At 49.7% G+C, this 18,520-nt stretch overlaps 1 protein-coding gene across 11 annotated transcripts in view; it reads left to right on the top strand.

The window, feature by feature from the left end:
• HDAC4 (histone deacetylase 4) overlaps positions 1-18,520 on the top strand; it is a 175,475-nt gene that overhangs the window by 133,747 nt on the left and 23,208 nt on the right. For all 11 annotated transcript variants that reach the window (XM_039554556.1, XM_039554557.1, XM_039554555.1 and 8 more), the window contains 5 exons: positions 5,461-5,718; positions 6,469-6,655; positions 11,891-12,024; positions 13,361-13,481; positions 16,540-16,586. In XM_039554556.1, the coding sequence (XP_039410490.1) occupies positions 5,461-5,718; positions 6,469-6,655; positions 11,891-12,024; positions 13,361-13,481; positions 16,540-16,586 (747 nt within the window). The remainder of the gene's footprint in view (positions 1-5,460; positions 5,719-6,468; positions 6,656-11,890; positions 12,025-13,360; positions 13,482-16,539; positions 16,587-18,520) is intronic.

Here is an 18,520-nt window from a genome sequence, read left to right as displayed (position 1 = left end):
GGAAGGAATTGTTCCCTGGGAGGGTGGGCAGGCCCTGGCACAGGGTGCCCAGAGCAGCTGGGGCTGCCCCTGGATCCCTGGCAGTGCCCAAGGCCAGGCTGGACATTGGGGCTGGGAGCAGCCTGGGACAGTGGAAGATGTCCTGTCCATGGCAGGAGGGTGGAACTGCATCATCTTTAAGGTCCCTTCCCACCCAACCCATTCTGGGATTTGTCCTGCTTTGAGGCTTTCAGAACACTCCTCCCAAGGAGTCCCAGGGAAAGCAGCAATTCCAGGAGCAGGAAGTTTGGGGCTCAGGACCAGCCCATGGCAGGCGGCCGTTCGGATCGCGGCGGTTTCATTTACAGCAGAGCTTCCTCCAAATGTTTCCACTGTTCCAGTCCTGTGAGAAAACACAACCACCGAGGGCTGGATCAAAGAGTGGAAGAAGCCGCAACCCCCCCCACACACAACCACCCCCAAAGCCTCGTTTATGGGCTGGGCTGAGGCAGGATGGTTACACAAGCCACTGACGTCAATGCTGTCCTCCTGGAGAGCTGCCACCGCGGGTGCCAGCCCTGGCCCTGGGTCAGCCCCGCACACGGGGCCCTGGGGAGCCGCTGCTCCAGAGGGATCCCATTTCCTCCCCCCTCCACACACTCCTCAAGACCAGGGCCGTGGGATGCGGGGCAGTGAGTTGGGGTTCTTTGTTCAGGCCAGTGTCAGCTGGGGGGATTTGTCGCATCAAGGTTTTTAAAGCTTTTCCAAAGCCTTGGCCGTGACGTATCCGCTGAGCTCATTCAGACTTTCTCCCAGACCTCCCAGGAGCTGAAGAGCCACTGGAGCACTCTGAATTCCAGCTTTGTCAGAGCTGGGACCCATCGCTCTCCACAGCAGAAGCAGAGAGGGTTTAATTGAACTGATGGCAGAGGGGCAGCTTCCCAGAGTTTGATTTATAGGAGTCACGAGTTAAAATCACTTTGGTGCTAGCGCTGCATGCGTGTGGCGGATTTATCCCGTGGGACAGCATCCAAGTGCTGACATGGAAGAAGACTTTTCCCAGATGTGGGGATATTTTAGGACCCTCGTGTGTAGGAGAGTTAAGGGCACGGCTAAAAATAAAAGAAAAGAATATTTAATTATTAACAGGACCAATGGCAGTGCCTGTTAATTTTTTTATTTGTGGATTTCCCGTAAATAATACTCCTGAAGTCTTTTATATATTTATATACTCTGAAATAAGGCTCTTCTTAATTCCATATGATTTTTCCAAACTTTGAGATTTTGGCCCTAAATGTTCCCTGTTAGGTGTCTGCAGCAGATGAAATTTTTGAGGGGACTGCAGCCAAAACAAGTCTTGCTGTTTCCAGGAAGGCAACCGAGAAAAAATACACTGTTTTACTTTAAAATAGTAAGAATAATCATCAGAGAAGCTGTGGCTGCCCCATGATCCCTGGAAGTGTCCAAGGCCAGGTTGGACTGAGCTTGGAGCACCCTGGGATAGTGGAAGGTGTCCCTGCCCATGGTAGGGAGGGAATGGGATGAGCTTTAAGATCCCTTCTAGCCTAAACCATTCTGTTTTTCTCAGTGAGCTGAAATTCCACCGTCACCCTGTGCTTCTATATCCCACCTCTTTTGCAGGTTTAATGTTCAAACCTGGGAGGTTTAGGTTGGATTATCAGGAAATATTTCTCCACTGAAAGGGTGGTCAGGCACTGGCACAGGCTGCTGGGGGCAGTGGTGGAGTCTCCATCCCTGGAAGTGATCAGACAACGTGTGGATGTGGCACTGGGAGACACGGTTTGGGGGTGGGTTTGGCGGTGCTGGGGGAATGGTTGGACTTGATGGTCTGAGAGGGCTTTTCCAGCCTTAAGGATTCTGTGATTTGTAACATCAGAAGAGTTTTCTCTCCAAGGCCCATCCAGCCTTGCAGGTGGGTTGTTCCCTCCACGCACAGCAGCTCCACAGTCTCCTGGTCCTTCCAGCAGCAGGACTGAGGCTGCCTCAGACAGTTGTTTTTCCCCTGCTGTCTCATCACTTCAGGGGGAAAAAAAACCAGATCAAGAGATTTCTGTAGGCTTTGGCTGCTGCAGAAGGCTCTGCCAGCTCCCTACATGGCTGGTGCCCAAGTCAGCCTCTCCCCGTCATCCCTTATCATCTCTCGTTTCCCCTTAGTCTGGAAAAGTTAAAAATTAGACCCCAAAGGGAACATGGGAAGAGTGATGTCGAGTTAAATGAGTTCAGCCTTTATAATCTCTTTTTTTTTCTGTTTTTTCCTCATTTTCATCAAAGCTGTGTCTCCAGCTGTCCAGAGTTGTTCTGTTTCTTCCTGGAGTTTGTCCTTTGACTCCAGAGGGAGGAAAAGGAGGTTTCTACTGCCTTCTGCACATCATGGCATGGCCGGGGCTGAGCTAGTGTGACATCCTCCTTTGCTTCCTGCCTCCTCTCTTCCTCTGGTTTTCCTCCTGTGCCACCCACCAGTGGGGATCAGAGTCCCATCCAGCCCAAGCCATTCTGGGATTCCATGATTTTTGTGCTGGGGGCTCCTCATTGGTCTCTGATGTGTAAATAGCTGTCCCTAACCTGTTTAGTAGGACCTTCAAGGTCTTCAGTGTCCCAGGAGCTTGCCACTGTAGAGAAAGGTGTCCCCTGGAGCAGCTGGTATGGATTGATGGGCCTGGTGGTACTCAGAGGCTGGGTTTGGTGGTCTTGGAGGTCTTTTCCAACCTTAATGAATCTGTGAGTCTATTTATCACATCTGCTGGACAAATCCAATGGCAGCTGAAATGTCACTAGCAAAAAATGCAGCTTTTTCCCCCTCATGAAACATTCCACAGAAAAATGACGAACTCTTTGGTTTTCCCTGTATTTATGACGTGGCTTTGCTATGTGGTGTTTCTTTGTTGTTTTGTGGGTTTTGTTTAATTTCTGTTCTTTGTATCTCGAAGCTGTGGAGGAGAACTCTTGCCAGCTGCGTGGAGCCTTTTAAAAATGCTTGTGACTAGAGAGCTGTAATTTATTTCGGAGTGAAGTCGTTCTCTGCCCGAGGCTGGAGAGGCAGTGCCTTTACCAGAGGCTCATGGTGGTGGCACTTTGTGACAGCCAGAGGCCACTGGGTATGAAAACAGAGGAGTAACCTCGTGGCAGAGGAAGCCAGAGAGCTAATTAAGGGAGGGAGGAGTTATTTACGGTGCTCTGTGTTTACTATTCCAGAAACATTTACAAGCAGCTTCAGTGCTACCTTTACAGCCAGCCCCTTGCACTTTGTTTCCCTCCAGTTTTCAACTGCACGAGCACGTGCTCGTAAAACTGCACAAATGGAAGATTTTTAGGGAGTTTTAATGGGCCTGGGATGCAGATAGTCAGTGCATTATGTGGAATGTGTTGGGAACAAAGTGTCTTCTCTGCAAAATCGTCCTCTGAGGGCAGGGTTGCTGCAGCTGGAGCTGGTGACAGACCAGGAGATTCCCTCTGCAAAGGGAGAGCAGACGGAATGTCTGAAATGTCCTTGTCATTGACCACTTGGTCTTTTCAACCTTCACTGTGCTTTTCAATTAATTCTCACATTTTTAAGGAGCAGGAATAATTTAAAACTTCTAGGGACTTACACGGCCTCTCATTCCCATTAGGTATGACAGTGGCATTGTGAGTTATTTTTCCCAGCAATTACCTTGTGCAGTTCAGAAGTTCAAAAGGTATTAAGTTCAAAAGCTTGAGACCTTCGATCCAAGCAGGGAGAAAAACCACAAGTAGCAGATGGTTTGTGATGATTTAATTATCTTTAAAACAGATTATATTCATCAAGCCTAAGAGGGCTTAAAGAAAATTGGTGGAAGAAGTTTTAGCTTAATGTGGTTTGGATATTCAGTGTGTGTTGTAAGGAATGAAACTGGGGGGGCAGGGGGAACCTCACAAAAATCCTTGAGGGGTTTTGATCCCTGAATCTTTGCAGGGACCTCCTGAGGTCACTGAGGGCAGTGTCCCTGCGTGAGCAGGTTGCCCGAGGATCTCCAAGGATGGAGACTCTAGAACTTGTCTGAAAAACTTGTTCAAGTGTTTGACCACCCTCACAGGAAAAAAAAAGTGTTTTATTGTGTTCAGAAGGAATTTCAAGGGTTTGAATTTGTGCCCATGGTCTCTTGTCCCATCACCTGTGAGTGCAGCCCATGAGAGTCCATGGACTTAAGTATATCCAAGTTTTCTTAAGTGTTGCCTAAACCTGGTAGTTCCTGCAGCGAGGGAAGTTTTCCTTGTTCCAGACTTTTCCTCTGGTGTCAGAGTCCTGGGATTCCTGAAGGATGGTCTTAAATAGGGCATTAAGTGCTGTGGCCTTTTCTGTGCCACATGCCACCGGGTGCCTTCCCTCATTCAGCAGTGGGACCAGGATCTCTCTGGTCTTCCTCTTTTCTTTCTTCATGCCCTTCCTGTCCCTTGCCAGATTTAACTCCATTCCTGCCCCTCTGCCTTGCTTAAGTTGTATGGCAGAACCTTCCTTCCTAATTTTGGGGAGGAAAAAAGGCTTAATTCCAGGTTGGAGCCACTGTTCTTCAAAGAGCAAGTTACTGACAAACAGTCCCTCCTCCTGCATGTGTTCAATAACCATGTTTTGATTTAGCTTTATTAGATTTAAAATCAATATTGCTTTCCATACCAATGACCTAATCCTCATTAAACCTTGCCCTGACAACTTTCAAAGTGCAGCAGTTTCTTTTTAAGCCTGTGGAGCAGGGGCAGCCTGAGCTCTTTGAAAGGGAGGAAATGGATTGGTTTTCCCATGCTGGTGTTAAAAACAGGTCACATTTGGGGTTTTTTTTTTATATCCCAAATAAAAATCATAAGCAGTCTGAGACAGAGGACCGTGAATTTTATCTTGCCAGTGAACTTAAAAAAGTCTGAGTGAATTACAGTGAAAATTAAATTGTTCCTTTCGGTTTAGGAGCAGCTCTCAGAGGAGTTTACTGAGTCTGGTTAGGGAGGTCAGGTTAGAACAGTGCTGCTTTGAGGTTTGCTCTCAGCTGTGTGTCCTGAGTTTCCTCTTAAGAGTGCAGGTTTTCAAGTAATCTTTATTTCAGCCTCACAGATGAAATGCAGGGGGTGATTCGAGGTGAGATTGGACAAACAGGCAGCAAAACCCCGCTCGGAGGCTTTGTGTCCCTCGTATTCTTTCAGAATTTAATTGCCAAACATCTCGATGGCTGCTCTGCGGGTTTGTGAATGGAGCAGCATCTGGAGGCGCGCAGGAACAAGAGGCCCTTATTCCTTCAGAGGGAAAGTTGAGTGGAAAATGAGGGGGTGTCATTACCTGGGCCACGGGATTTCAGAGCCCTTCATGCCGAGGTTGCCCTGACCTTTCCCTGGATTGTTCCGGGCCTGGATTGTGAGGCGGAACCACCCAGAAGTGCTCTTTCCCGTGAGTCTGGAGGACAGGGCGAGCTTCCCCTGTGGTGAGTTGCGCTTCGCTGATGGGCTCTCTGCTTTCAGATCATATCCAAACCCACGGAGCCGGCGCGGCAGCACGAGAGCCACCCCGAGGAGACGGAGGAGGAGCTGCGCGAGCACCAGGCCCTGCTGGAGGAGCCCTATGGCGACAGGGCCGCGGGCCAGAAGGAGGCCCCAGCGCTGGCCAGCGTGGTGCAGGTGAAGCAGGAGCCCATCGAGAGTGACGAGGAGGAGGCAGAGCCGCAGCAGGAGCTGGAGTCCGGGCAGAGGCAGGCGGAGCAGGAGCTGCTCTTCCGCCAGGTGAGCTCACGGAGCGCCGAGTCCGGCGCTTGGGTTGGGGTGTAGAACGTGGATTTGAGCTTGGAAGTCACCTTGTGCTGCTCCGAGGGGGAGACTCTGAGGGGAACCAGCTCCTGAGGGTTGGCTGGGTAGAGGAACTCTGTGTAAAATCAGTGATTCCTTCCCTGGGAGGAGAGTCTGGCTCACCTGCGCAAAACACAATCACTGTGGCTGTTTCTTTGGGAAGACAAAGTGTATGCTAACATTCCAGAGCACTAGCCACCAGCAGAGGATTTTATTTTGGTTTAATGATTTAAAATTAATTTCTCCAGAAAAAGACTGTGCAAGGAAGCAGGGGACAAGCGGAGGGTGTTCCTGCTTCAGAATTAGAGATCCTAGAGCCTCCAGCCAGGCTCATTTCTGGGGGAAAACACCGGAGGCTTGTGGATTGCAGGTGATAAATCCAGTAACAAGGTAGCACAGTGTAATGGAGCTCATCCATGTCCTCCAGGAATGTCAGGAACTACATTTGCCCAGAGCAGCTGTGGCTGCCCCTGGATCCTTGGAAGTGTCCAAGGCCAGGCTGGATGGGATGGTGGAAGGTGTCCCTGCCCACGGGGCTGGGGCTCCGTGTGCTGTGCCTGCCTGACTTGGCCCTAGAAACACCACATTCATTTGCTGCATGTGAGGAAAAGGAGTCCAAGCCCACCAGCCTTGAGAAACCCTTTTGGGAAGGCCCTTTCAGCAGCTGCCTGCTTCTTTTCCCCACAGCAAGCCCTGCTCCTGGAGCAGCAGCGGATCCACCAGCTGAGGAACTACCAGGCATCGCTGGAGGCGGCCGGCATGCCCGTGTCCTTCGGGGGACACCGGCCCCTGTCCCGGGCACAGTCCTCCCCCGCCTCGGCCACCTTCCCCATGTCCGTGCAGGAGCCACCCACTAAGCCAAGGTTCACAACAGGTGAGGTTTGGGGGGGCTGGGGATGACTGGTGTGCCTTCCATTGAGCTTTTCTGCAAGGGCATGGAGTGACAGGAAAAGGAGGAATAGCTTTAGACTGGGAGGAGGGTTAGATGGGTTGTTGGAAGGAAGTCCTTCCCTGTGAGGGTGATAAGGTTGCCCAGAGCAGCTGTGGCTGCCCCTGGATCCCTGGAAGTGTCCAAGGCCAGGTTGGATGGGGCTTGAAGCAGCCTGGGGAAGTGGAAGGTGTCCCAGCCCTGCCCACAAGATGAGCTTTAAGGTCCTTTCCTACCCAAACCATTCCATGATGACGATGCTAAGATTTTCTTCCCCGTCCCTGCCAATCCATAAGCGTGGGCTCCGCGTCTCATCCCCGTTTGGGTGCTCCGTAACGTCCTGCCTTCTTCAAGGAGCAGACTGAGTCATCCCTGTTGTCCTGCATGTCCCTTCCCCAGAGCAAAAACAACCTGCCCACACCAGCAGCAGCACAGCCCTGGAGTTCTGTGTCTCCAGGCAGACAGAGCGAGTCCCAGGCTGTGGCAGAGCTGATTTAGAGGCAAGGCAGGGAGAGCCAGTGCCCCTGAGGGACAGAGTGCAATGCTGGCTCTGCTTCCTCCACCTTCTCCAGCCCCTCCATAATCTCGTGCCATAAGTTATCCACTCCGGGCTCCCTGCCAGCCTTGCCTCCTCCTGTAACACAGGAGTCCGTGCCCGCAGGTCAGGAAAAATGAGGTGAGCTGGTGATTTCGTGTTGTCTTGAAGAGACAGAGACCAAAGAGTGTTTGCTTACCTGTGAAGGAAAACAGTAAGTGCAGTCCTGCATTTGTCTGGTGGAAAGCATGAGTGCAAAATAAGTGTTGATCCCCATCCCGGGAAGTGTTCACAGCCAGCTTGGAGCACCATGGGACAGTGGAAGGTGTCCCTGCCCATGGCAGGGGGTGGAACAAGATGGGCTTTGAGGTCCCATCCAACCCAAACCTTCCTGGGATTCTGTGAGCTCCCCACCAAGATTAAAAACAAAAAGCAAATTGTTCTTCCTGTATCCTGACAACCAGCTTTTCTCCCCAAAATCCTTTCGGCCTCTTCAGTACCCTTAGCAACTGCTGGAAGTTGCTTTCCCGTGCGACTTCTCAAGCCCCGTGCTGGGTGATGGGGACTGATTTCGAAGTCCGCCTTCTCCCCCAAATGTCAGGCTCTTATTTTGTGAATGAACAGTTTGCAATGTGATGTGTTCCCTGGGAAAAGGAAAAGGAGGGGGGAGAAAAATCCACAACGCCCAAATAAGAGCGACTCATGATGTTGTTTCCCTCTCACTTCTGCTTTTATTCCATTTTTAACCTACACTTCTTGCATCACTCAGCTCAGTGCTGTGAATCGGGTTTATTTTCAGGCCCTGCTGGTGTAGTAATAGTGGCATGTTCAGTGTGACTTTGTTCCTCAGCTCCTGGCTGCAGGCAGGCTGGGAAGCGTGTGCTGTCAGCTCTGGAAAAACCCAGGGAACGGCTCCGTTTTTCCCTTTAAAGTCTCTTATTCGTTGTTGTTGATGTTGAACCCCAGAATTTCAGCAGAGCTGCATTTCTAACGCCGTCAGTTCTCACAAAATTAATAGATTTTGGCTTTTGCCAAGGGTGCAAGGAAAAGTCCCCTGGCTCAGGGTCAGAGCAGATGAAATTTGAGCTCCTAATACACTTAACCCCAAACCTTGGGGCTTTCAAAACAAGGAAGCCTGGCCCTGCTTGAAAGGATTATTCATTCCTTCCCTTTCTTCCCTCCTCCTCCACCAGTGTTGAAGCTGCCCAATCAATCACATGCAAGACTCTGGACATACAATAAATAACATTTCCTACCAGAGGATCTATGTTTGACTCAGATCCGTGACCCTGAATTTCGTTTAAAATTGCAGGCAACAGTAAGAGTGCAGGTTTGAGAGCTGTGCTGCTTGGAAAAGGTGCTGTTCCAGTGTCAGGGTTTATTTTCCTTGGAGGCAGGGTTTGAAAAACTAAAAAAGTGGCTGGAAATAAGAGGTGGAATATCACACTGCTTCTATCCAGCACTGCACACAGTGATGAGGTGCAGAATGCTTCGGGTAGTTCACCTGTAAAATACCATTTTCATGGCGTTTACCCAGGTTAAGATTCCAAGGGCTTGACTTTTCTTTTCCCTTCCATCTCTGCATTTATGCTGGGTGAGTGGAGGAGGAAGCACAATAAAATCAGGCATTCACTGTCACTAATTAAGGTGCAAAGCATAAAGACCTCTGTGCTGGACCTAAAGCTAGTCCTAGGTCTCATAAGAGGTGCAGGACTGGTTTAATTAACCAGCACTGTCTGCTTAAGAGAGGCTGGGAAGAACACCCACTGCCATGGGCATGGAAGCAGGAGAAAGGGAAGGAAAGGCATTTCAGCTGCTGAGCATGTGTGTGAGTGAAATTGCCTCATGTTTTGCTGGAGTTGTCCACGGCGGCGTGTCGGAGATTGTGTTTCTGGAGGTGGATGCTGAAGCTTAATCACCGGGATTGAGCTGTTCTTTGGAAGGCAGGAAATGAAAGTCTTGGGTATTTTTCAAAAGCAAGCAGTGCTGAAGTGCATCAGGCTTCTTTTTCCTGAGGAAAATCCATCTGGCTGATAAGTGGCTGCTTTGGAGACTGATCCTAAGGCAGAGGACTGAGGGTTGGAATTGGTGTGATGGGTTGGTGAGAGGGCTGCAGGGAGCAAAGCTCGCTGAATGGCCCTAATCAGGCCAACCGGGATCACTCTGGATGTGGATGTGGTCCTTAAGAGATCAGTCCTTGTCCAACAGACAGGGGAATTGTTCCTCCCTTTCATGTGTGGGATATTATATAGAAATAACACAGAAAGCTGATGCTTTCCCTGGACCGAGTTAGCTGCAGACAGCTGGAAGTTCTGGGGCTGATGTATATTTTATTTTCCTGTCTCTCTCGGTGACCAACACCTGAGACTTCAAAGGTGCAGGGGAAGGAGCCACATACTGCAGCTCTCAAACATGATGTCCATTACTCCACATCAAAGTGAAAGCCGTGCCTTTCCTGAATCCTTCCAGCAATCAGTTTGATGTCCCGAAGCATGACATTTAATTTTCCTTCCTCCCAGAAAGCCAGTCCTTGAACTTGCCCTCTCTAGCTCGAGCAGCCCCCGTGACTTTAATGAATACTTGTGCTTGCCCTGTTCTACACACTTGAATAAGGATCTTCAGGTTAGGCCATTAATTTGCATAGCTCCAATTATCCAGTCTCTGATCTCCTGCAAAAATGGGTCCACAAATTATTCTGATGTTCTGCATTAAAGGGTTTTTCCTTTCTGATGAAGGCATTTATTCTCTCCCGTGCAGAGCAATATAATTATCTGAACCTCAGATCATATGTTTGTTCTGCCAAGAAAAGCCAGTTGGTTTTGCTTTAGTGCTGACCTTTAAAAATGATTGTTCTTATGTCTGAAGAGAGTCTTGCTTCCAGCACCACTTCAATTAACTTGTGACAGCCAGTGTAGTTTTGTATTTTAAGCTTAAATTGCCGAGCTTCCCTCTGTGTGTGTGTGTGTGTGAGTGTGCATGTGTGTCCCCAGCCACAGGAAGGAACTGGGAACAGCTCCCTTTTCCACTGGGCTGGTTTCTAGGAAAGAGAAATGATGAGTGACGTGTGGTTGCAGCACAGAAGGACTTCGCTGAGACACTGCTGTTATCACTGAACCCTTGGGAGAGGAGAACCAGTGATGAACCAGATTCTGCAAACGCCAGGTTTGGAGTGGGAGAGAATCCTTGAGTGGTTTGAGTTGGAAGGGACCTTGAACGTGATCCAGTTCCATGGGCAGGGACACCTTCCACTATCCCAGGTTGCTCCAAGCCCTGTCCAACCCGACCCTGGACATTTCCAGGGATGGGACAGCCAGGGCCTCACCACCCTCACAGCCGAGAATTTCCTCCGTAAATCCAATCTAAATTTCTTCTAGTTTAAGACCTTGCACTTGTTCAGTTAAACTCAGGCTGGGGTGAAAGCTTCTCCTCAGGTGAATTCTGAGCTTGCCTTGGCCCAGCAGCTCCTGGTGGTGTTTGATGCTGTGCATCAAACATGGGAGACCTCGAGAGAGCTTTGCAGCACAGCCTCCTCCGAGTGAACTTTGGCTGACCTGAGGGCAGCCAATTACCAGGGCTCTGTTCTCTCCCTTGAACCCAGCGTGGTTTGGCTTTTGGGGGGTGTTTTTTCCCTCTGCACTCACCTACAGCAGAGCGAGGAGCTGCCAGACACCTCCCCTGACGCTGGAGTCCTGTGGGTGCCGGGGCCAGGGCAGGGAGCCAAGATTCCCCATGGCACAATGTGCCCACACCCAGCCAGGAGGTGGGACTGCAGCTGGAGCCAGGCTTGGGAGCATGCAGGGGCACAGCCTCAGCTCCAGCTGCGTGTCCAGGGCTGCTCCTAGATCCCTGCAAGCCCCTTGGAGCTCCCAGATTGAGCTGGGACCGGCTCCTGCCGCTGCTGCCTCAGAGGCTTTGGATTCTCGTCAAGACCTTTGGAGTCCATAGAAATCATGGAAAACCTTGGGTTGGAAAGGACCTGAAAGATTATCTGGTTTTAAATCTCTGCCATGGCAGGGACACCTCCCACTGTCCCAGGCTGCTCCAAGCCCCAATGTCCAACCTGGCCTTGGACACTTGCAGGGATCCAGGGGCAGCCCCAGCTGCTCTGGGCACCCTGTGCCAGGGCCTGCCCACCCTCCCAGGGAGGAATTCCTTCCCAAGATCCCATCCAGCCCTGCCCTCTGGCAGTGGGAAGCCATTCCCTGTGTCCTGTCCCTCCATGCCTTGTCCGCAGTCCCTCTGCAGCTCTCCTGGAGCCCCTTTAGGCCCTGCAAGGGGCTCTGAGGTCTCCCTGGAGCCTTCCATTCTCCAGGTGAGCACCCCCAGCTCTCCCAGCAGAGGGGCTCCAGCCCTTGGACCAACTTTCATACAGACATTTCCTGCAAGAAACCTTTCTCTTGGGAAAAAAAGCCCCAAACTGACCACTTTTCTTCTGTTTTCTGGAGTCTCATATCCCTTGAGGATTTCCACAGGAAGGGCTGGATGCAGGTTTGGATTTTCAGTTCTCTGTGGCTCCTGCTCGAACACGCAATTCTGGCCTAGAGCCGTTGACTCCAAAGTGCAAAATACGCCCTTTTTTGCCCTGAAAGTGGCAGTTTTTTGGTGTTTGTTTTAAGCTGAGAGCAATTGTGTCCCCTGTGCCGCAGGCCTTGTGTACGACACGTTGATGCTGAAGCACCAGTGCACCTGTGGAAACACCAACAGCCACCCCGAGCACGCGGGCAGGATCCAGAGCATCTGGTCCAGGCTCCAGGAGACGGGGCTGCGGGGCAAGTGTGAGGTGAGGAAAACACCAGCAAAGGCCACATGATGGCTTTTAGGATTACTAATAATGTTATTATTGCTTTATTATTGTTGTTGCTATTTTTAATTATTATTATTATCACTATATTATTATTGCTGTTATATTATTATTATGCCAAAGACAAGAGCAAGACATGATGTAACCCTCTCATTTGTTATCCTTCCAATGATTCCAGCAAAAGCAACAACTTTTCTGTGGTTTAATAACTTTTTTGTGCTCTGTAATGAGTAATGGTCAATGCTGTAAAAGGAATGGGGGTAGGAGGATGGCACTGAGCACCACTCCATCACAAGAGGTTAAATTAGATTTATTTGATACATTTTTAAGAGCAAGCAGGCGAAGGGAAAAGCTTAGATATGAAATGGAAAGAATGGAGATTAATAATCAAAATTAACGAGTAATTGTTAGATGTAACTAACAGCAGTGGTGATAAATGTGAGTGTAAGTGTGTGTTCATCAATTCTTGGAGCATCTGAGGGGGCTGAATCCCAGAGCATAAATATTCCAGCAGTGTCAGGATCTGGCTGGGAATGTTCCCAAGCCATCAGATAAGACATCCACGTGGTGGCAGCATTGCCATTGCCTAAATGTCCCTGTCCTGCCCTCATTTATCCCTTTCAAACCTGGTTCTGTCTGTGGATACCCATTTAATCGAATTTTGGGATTATTTGGGACCAAAAGAACCTCATTGCTAATTGCCTGGCCTCCTCAATGGGTGTTACAGATGTTCTCTAATGTCTGAGTTCCTCGCTGTAGGATCCCAGGGAACTATTACTGTCCTTAATTCCCTGCTGATTTCCTTAAGGAACATTTATTTTCCTTGATTTCCGTGCTTAACTTGGCAGTTTGGTTGCTCTCACGACAGGAGCTGTTGTTGATCTTCACCTGCTTTCCAGCTGTGTTTGCCTCCTGGCCACCGGTGACTTTCAGCCTCACCAGACTCTTCTTTTTGTCCAAAAATGCTAAATTTCGGCCTTAATTCCCTGCTGGCTTGCTTCAAGCTCTGCCCTGCCATTGCAGGGTGTACTCCCTTATCTCTCTGGCCACCTTTCCTTCATCCCCACCAGCTCCTGCCAACACCTGTCTCAAAGTTTCCTTCTTTATCTTGAACGAGTCTGAGGATGACTTTCTATGTCGAGCAAATAAATGTTGTGAGTCAGGGATTAACCCAAAACCCGAATTTTTCCACCTGAGGAGCCGTTTCAGTGTTGTACTGTCCATCTTGCTGGCTTGCTAAGGAAGCAGGAAAGCTCTTTGATGAGAGCTGAGCAGTTCAGCAGTGATTTCACCACCCTTCTCCTTCCCCTTCCAGTGCATCCGTGGCAGGAAGGCGACGCTGGAGGAGCTGCAGACGGTTCACTCGGAAGCCCACACGCTGCTCTACGGCACAAACCCTCTGAACAGGCAGAAACTGGACAGCAAGAAGCTCCTAGGTATCATTCCCTGGGGGGAAATCCCCCTTCCTGACCCCTGGCACCCACAGTGCTGACTGAGCAGCGTGGAGGGTTGAGATGCTGGGCCTCCCTCCATCCTTAGCCCTGTGCAGCTCCAAGAGGATTGTTCCCAGCTCCATCTGTCCCCACAAAATCCATCTCCCTCTCTTCAGGCAGATCCCTAAACCCTGGATAGCTTAAACCTCCTTCCTTTGATGTCTTCAGAACCTAAAAGGATGTTTTCCTGAGGAGGAAAGATAGTTCAGGCAGTTTGTTTTATCCTTGGACACTCTGTGTGTTAGGAAGTTATCCATGGCTGAGGAGGAGCTGGAACTCCCTCCCAAGGGTTTGGATCTGCAGCCCCCCAGCCAGCTGCACAGGCACCAACAAATCCCTGTCAGGTTTGTATGGACAGTCAGCAAGAGAGATGCAGGGGCCTCTGCATTTGTTTAATCTGGGGTGGGATTGTTTATCCTTTTCACTGGAGACTGAATCTTCCTGAAACAGGGCTATGTCTGTGGTAAAATACAGACAAAAATATCCAAAAAATGGTATTTTCCCAGCAAAAATCCTAAAGGGTGGATTTTGAGATAACCAACCCCCCCAAAGCAACCAAACCACATAGATTTTAGCACCTCCGTGGAGTCATCATCACCTCCCTTTACTTCCTGCCTTTTTGCAGCAGTAGGCTGGAGGGGCAGTTTGGGAAGTTCTCACGTGGGGATCAGCAGGGAAAAAAAAAATAAAAAAAGAGACAGTTCAGGAGCCTAGACGTTGAGAAAGTTTATTTTGGGATTAGCCTGAGTTTGGATGATATAAAAAGAGGATTAACTCCATGGCCTGCATGATGTAGTGGCCACAGCAAAGGAGCTGGAAACATTTTGCTCAGTGTGTCCATGAGCTCCCAGAGAGGGAAGCCATTAGCCAGTAGTTAAACACGCAATTAGCACCGTATTTATAGCTCACTTCCCACCTCTTTAAAGCCAGAGAACCCAAAAGTAGACACCTCCAGCTGAATGATAGCTCCATCAGGACGTAAACTTCCAGGAATTTATGATGTCATGTGCTTGGGAGTGGAAAACCGTCAGCCCGAAGGAAGGCACGGTAAATCTTCCCTGGGGGATCTGAGAAGATTCTCTTGGGATACTTTTCCACTCCCTCCTTGGCTCTGGGCACGATCTGTCTCAACAGTTCCACAGATGCCTTTGGAGATACCGTGTCTTTGGGGGGACACCCAAATTGCTGGACCATTCCTCACGGTTTGTGTAGAGAACCTGTGGGGGAAGCAGCTCTTGCTCTGCCTCTGCTCCTGTAGCTCTGTGCCCCCCATGGCTTTAATCACTCATTTTAAAGTGCCTGTAGAGATCAAGTTTAATCCTGTAGAGAGGAGAAATTCTAACACCTGAGGGCTTTCCAGGACAGAACATTCCCTGTTTGGATATAACTTCCAGAAAAGCCCTGGAGCTGCGAGTCTGCTCCCCAAGGATCTCCAGTAGAAGGGGATGTCCAGTAGCTCTTAACTGGGCTTTCCTAAGCCCATGTGGCACCGTTTTAGCCTCGAGATGGTGACAGTGGCACTGGCTGCCAGCCCACATGACCCCCTTCTTTCCTGATGGCTTCCACAGGGCAGGACCTGAGCGAGGATATCAGGGAAAAGCTCCGTGGGGAGAGGGGAAACTCCTCCTTCAGCCATCCTCTCCCGCTGGGGGGTTTAAAAGGCTTCCAAATTTACAAACCAGCTCTTTAAACGTTAGAGGGTGGATTAAGGGCAGGTTTGAAGGCTGGGGGCAAAGCTTTGTGTGAGGTTTAGGGATGCAAATGGGAGTTTGTTAGGGCTGAGTGTCTTGGCAGGTTCCTGATGGCTCCGTGTAAACTCTTCCCCTTTGATAGGTCTGTGAGGAGGAAAAAAGCCTGAGAAGCCTCAGCCTAAAAGGGAAAAAGCTTGTAAGGCTTTTCAAGACACAGGATGTTTCCTGTTAAGCTTCTGCAAATGAAAAGGGGCGTGTGCCTTCATGGAATCACAGAATCCCAGAACGGTTTGGGTGGGAAGGGACCTTAAAGCCCATCCCATCCCACCCCTTGCCATGGGCAGGGACACCTCCCACTGTCCCAGGCTGCTCCAAGCCCCAATGTCCAGCCTGGCCTTGGGCACTGCCACAGCTGCTCTTGGCACCCTGTGCCAGGGCCTCCCCACCCTCACAGGGAAGAATTCCTTCCCAATACCCCATCCATCCCTGCCCTCTTTCAGTTTAAAGCCATTCACCCTTGTCCTCTCAAGGGTACAAGATACAAACCCATCTTTCCTTGGACAGTGGAAAGACTTGGAACCTGCTGGACAAGTCGAAACTTAGGCAAATAAGGCTGCTTTTAATTTGTGGGGAGCAATCCTAAATTGTTGTCAAGAAGGTAAATATGGAAATAACGGGTGGATTATCAGTGAGAGATGTGACAGGAGGTCCGAGGCAGGATGATCCAGCAACTTCCATGTGGGTCTGATCAAAGAATGGATCTCACTTGGAGCTCAGATGAGTCCAGATGCATTAATTCCTCTTCCAGCAACAGAATCCCAAATGGTTTGGGTGGGAATGGACCTTAGAGGCCATCCCGTTCCACCTCCTGCATGAGCAGGGACACCTCCCACCAGACCAGGTTGCTCAGGGGCCCCGCAGAACTTTGAATGGGGTGTTTTTATGGTTTCCTGTCCTGCCTCGGTGGGAAGGGGTTAAAGTGCTCCTCTGAGAAGACACGCTGAGCGATCGTTGGTGGCATCTTCATCATGTATAGTCTTGAAACATCAGACGGCACCCAAACTTTGCATAAAGATGAGTGAATTACAGACAGCTTTTGCAGGAGCCCAGGCGTGCGCATTGTGTGTGTGTGTGTGTGTCTGTCTGTCTGTCTGTCTGCTGTAACAGGGCTGGCTGAAAACTGGAAGCAAACCCCCAGTCTGTTGTTTCTGTGCTCACAAAGACGGCGGCATGGCCACAAAATTGGCCCCAGAATCTGGTGACCTCTGACTTTTTGACTCACGGGGTGCGTTCTTTTGTCCCCCCCGCAGGTTCCCTAACGTCGATGTTTGTCAGGCTGCCTTGCGGTGGTGTCGGGGTGAGTAACTCCCTTTAATGTGTAAATAATGTCCTGTTTGTTCTCCCGGTCCCCTCAGCAACAGGAATTGTTGCTTTGCATTCCATCGAGTGGGTAATTGCAGCCAGATGCTGCCCACAAACAGGGGCTGCCTGGGGCGCGGGGTGCCTCGGCCTCACGTGCCTTCCTTCAAAAGCAGCGTGAGGCTTTCGGAGCCCTTTCGGAGAGCCCGAGCGTGTGTGTGACATCCAGAGGCGTGTTTGGGCTCTGCCTTTGGGGAGGAAAAACCTCATTTCCCAGGCAGGGATGTTTGATGGAGTAGGGGTTGCCGCGTTTGGAAGCAGCCCTTGCATCCCAAAGTGCTTTTCTCTATGGAAAGCAAGACGTGCTCGTGCTGTGGAGGTGTTTTGTCTTCAGTCCTGGGACTTCAGAGCTGCCTGCCTCCCACGGCAGGTGGAAAACGTGGCCCTGAAGTAGTGATGGTGAAGGACATATTGATGTAAACAGCAAGCTTGCTACGTCGCTGCCCTGGAGCGAAACAGCACTTGGCATCTTTTACTCTCCAGCTCCAGGATAATCCACGTGGATTCTCCAGGAGGTGACTGAAATACCCCTCCATCCCTCGTGGAAAAGCTGAATGTTACTTTTCAGCTGTTACATTTCCATATAATCAGACTTTTTGTTGTTGTTTGTTCCCATAAAGCCAAAAAAACCCCAAATACCTTGTTTCGAAGGTTCTCTTTCTTCCCTTTGAAGCCTGAGAGCTTAAAAGTTTCCCTTTCAAGTTAGACTTTCTGCTCCAGAGTTTCTGTGGAGGGTGACAGAACAGAAAATCGTGGAGAACAGGAAGGGGAAAAGAATGAGAAGAGACAATAAAAGGCATTGTGTTTGAAAATTCACAGTGGTAGTTCTGCTGCATAATTGTAGCTCGTGAGGTTGAATTTTCAAGGTCTGGATTCTGTTATGGAAATGAAACAAAATTGTTTTCTTCCTGAGTCTTTGCAAAATCGCTGCTTTGAAAATTACCCGTCAGAAAAAAAAAAAAAGAGAAGGGGAAAAAAAAAAAGAGAATAATCGTCGTTTATTCGTACCGCCACTCGTGGAGATATTTTATTTTGTATTGTAAATATGCTGCAGTCGCCTAATTCATGGCAAATTTTTGGCTAGAGCTTAAAAGGTTTGGATTTACTCTGCCCTGCAGTCAGGCATGCCATTCAAAGCAAAAAAGAAAAAAAAAATTATCATTTGCAAATGAAGACTGAATGGTAACAAGTAGAGACGGTGTCTGAGCCCAGCACGGGCCCAGAAGTCTTGCATTAAATCCCAAATCAGGGCAGGAAGCGCCTCAGTGCTGGTATTCCTGATACGCTCCCAATAAAGATGGTGCTGGCAGTGAATTGCTGCTTGGTTGTCTCCACAGACCCTTGGTACTGAGTATTTGCTGACTTTGGTGCAGTGTTTTAGCAATCCTATCAGCAAAACCTGTGCCAGGGCCTCTCTACCCTCACAGGGGTGAATTCCTTCCCAGTATCCCACCTCATCCTGCCCTCTCTCCATGGGAAGCCATTCCCCCCTGCTTCGCCCCCCCCGCCCAGATATTTTTCAGGGGGCAAACATGATGCAATAAAGTCAAAAGGAAAGGGAAAAAAAAGCCCCAAACAAATTAAAAGATCAGTAGAGTAATGTAGGACAGGTCCTGTCCTGGATTTATACCGGAGCAGGATAAAGCTGAATGATGGCTGATGGTTGGAATTCGGGAGCTGAGGGTGTCATATTTGAAATTAGGGGCTGGAAAGCTTTGAAACCAGGTTCTTTCCCTGCAAGCAATCAAGTGTGGTTCTCTTCCTTAGGGGATGTGGTGTAGATGAGAAGGAAGGATGGGTCTGGAGGGGGGTGCAGGGCAGTTTTGGGGGGGGAGAAGCTGTTTTGCCTCAGGATGGAGGATGGAGCTTGGG

The sequence above is a fragment of the Corvus cornix genome, chromosome 7 (genome assembly GCF_000738735.6).
Source record: "Corvus cornix cornix isolate S_Up_H32 chromosome 7, ASM73873v5, whole genome shotgun sequence".
Classification (NCBI taxonomy): Eukaryota; Metazoa; Chordata; class Aves; order Passeriformes; family Corvidae; genus Corvus; species Corvus cornix.
Note: the sequence above shows the minus strand (reverse complement) of the source record. Positions and strands in the feature narration are given on the sequence as shown.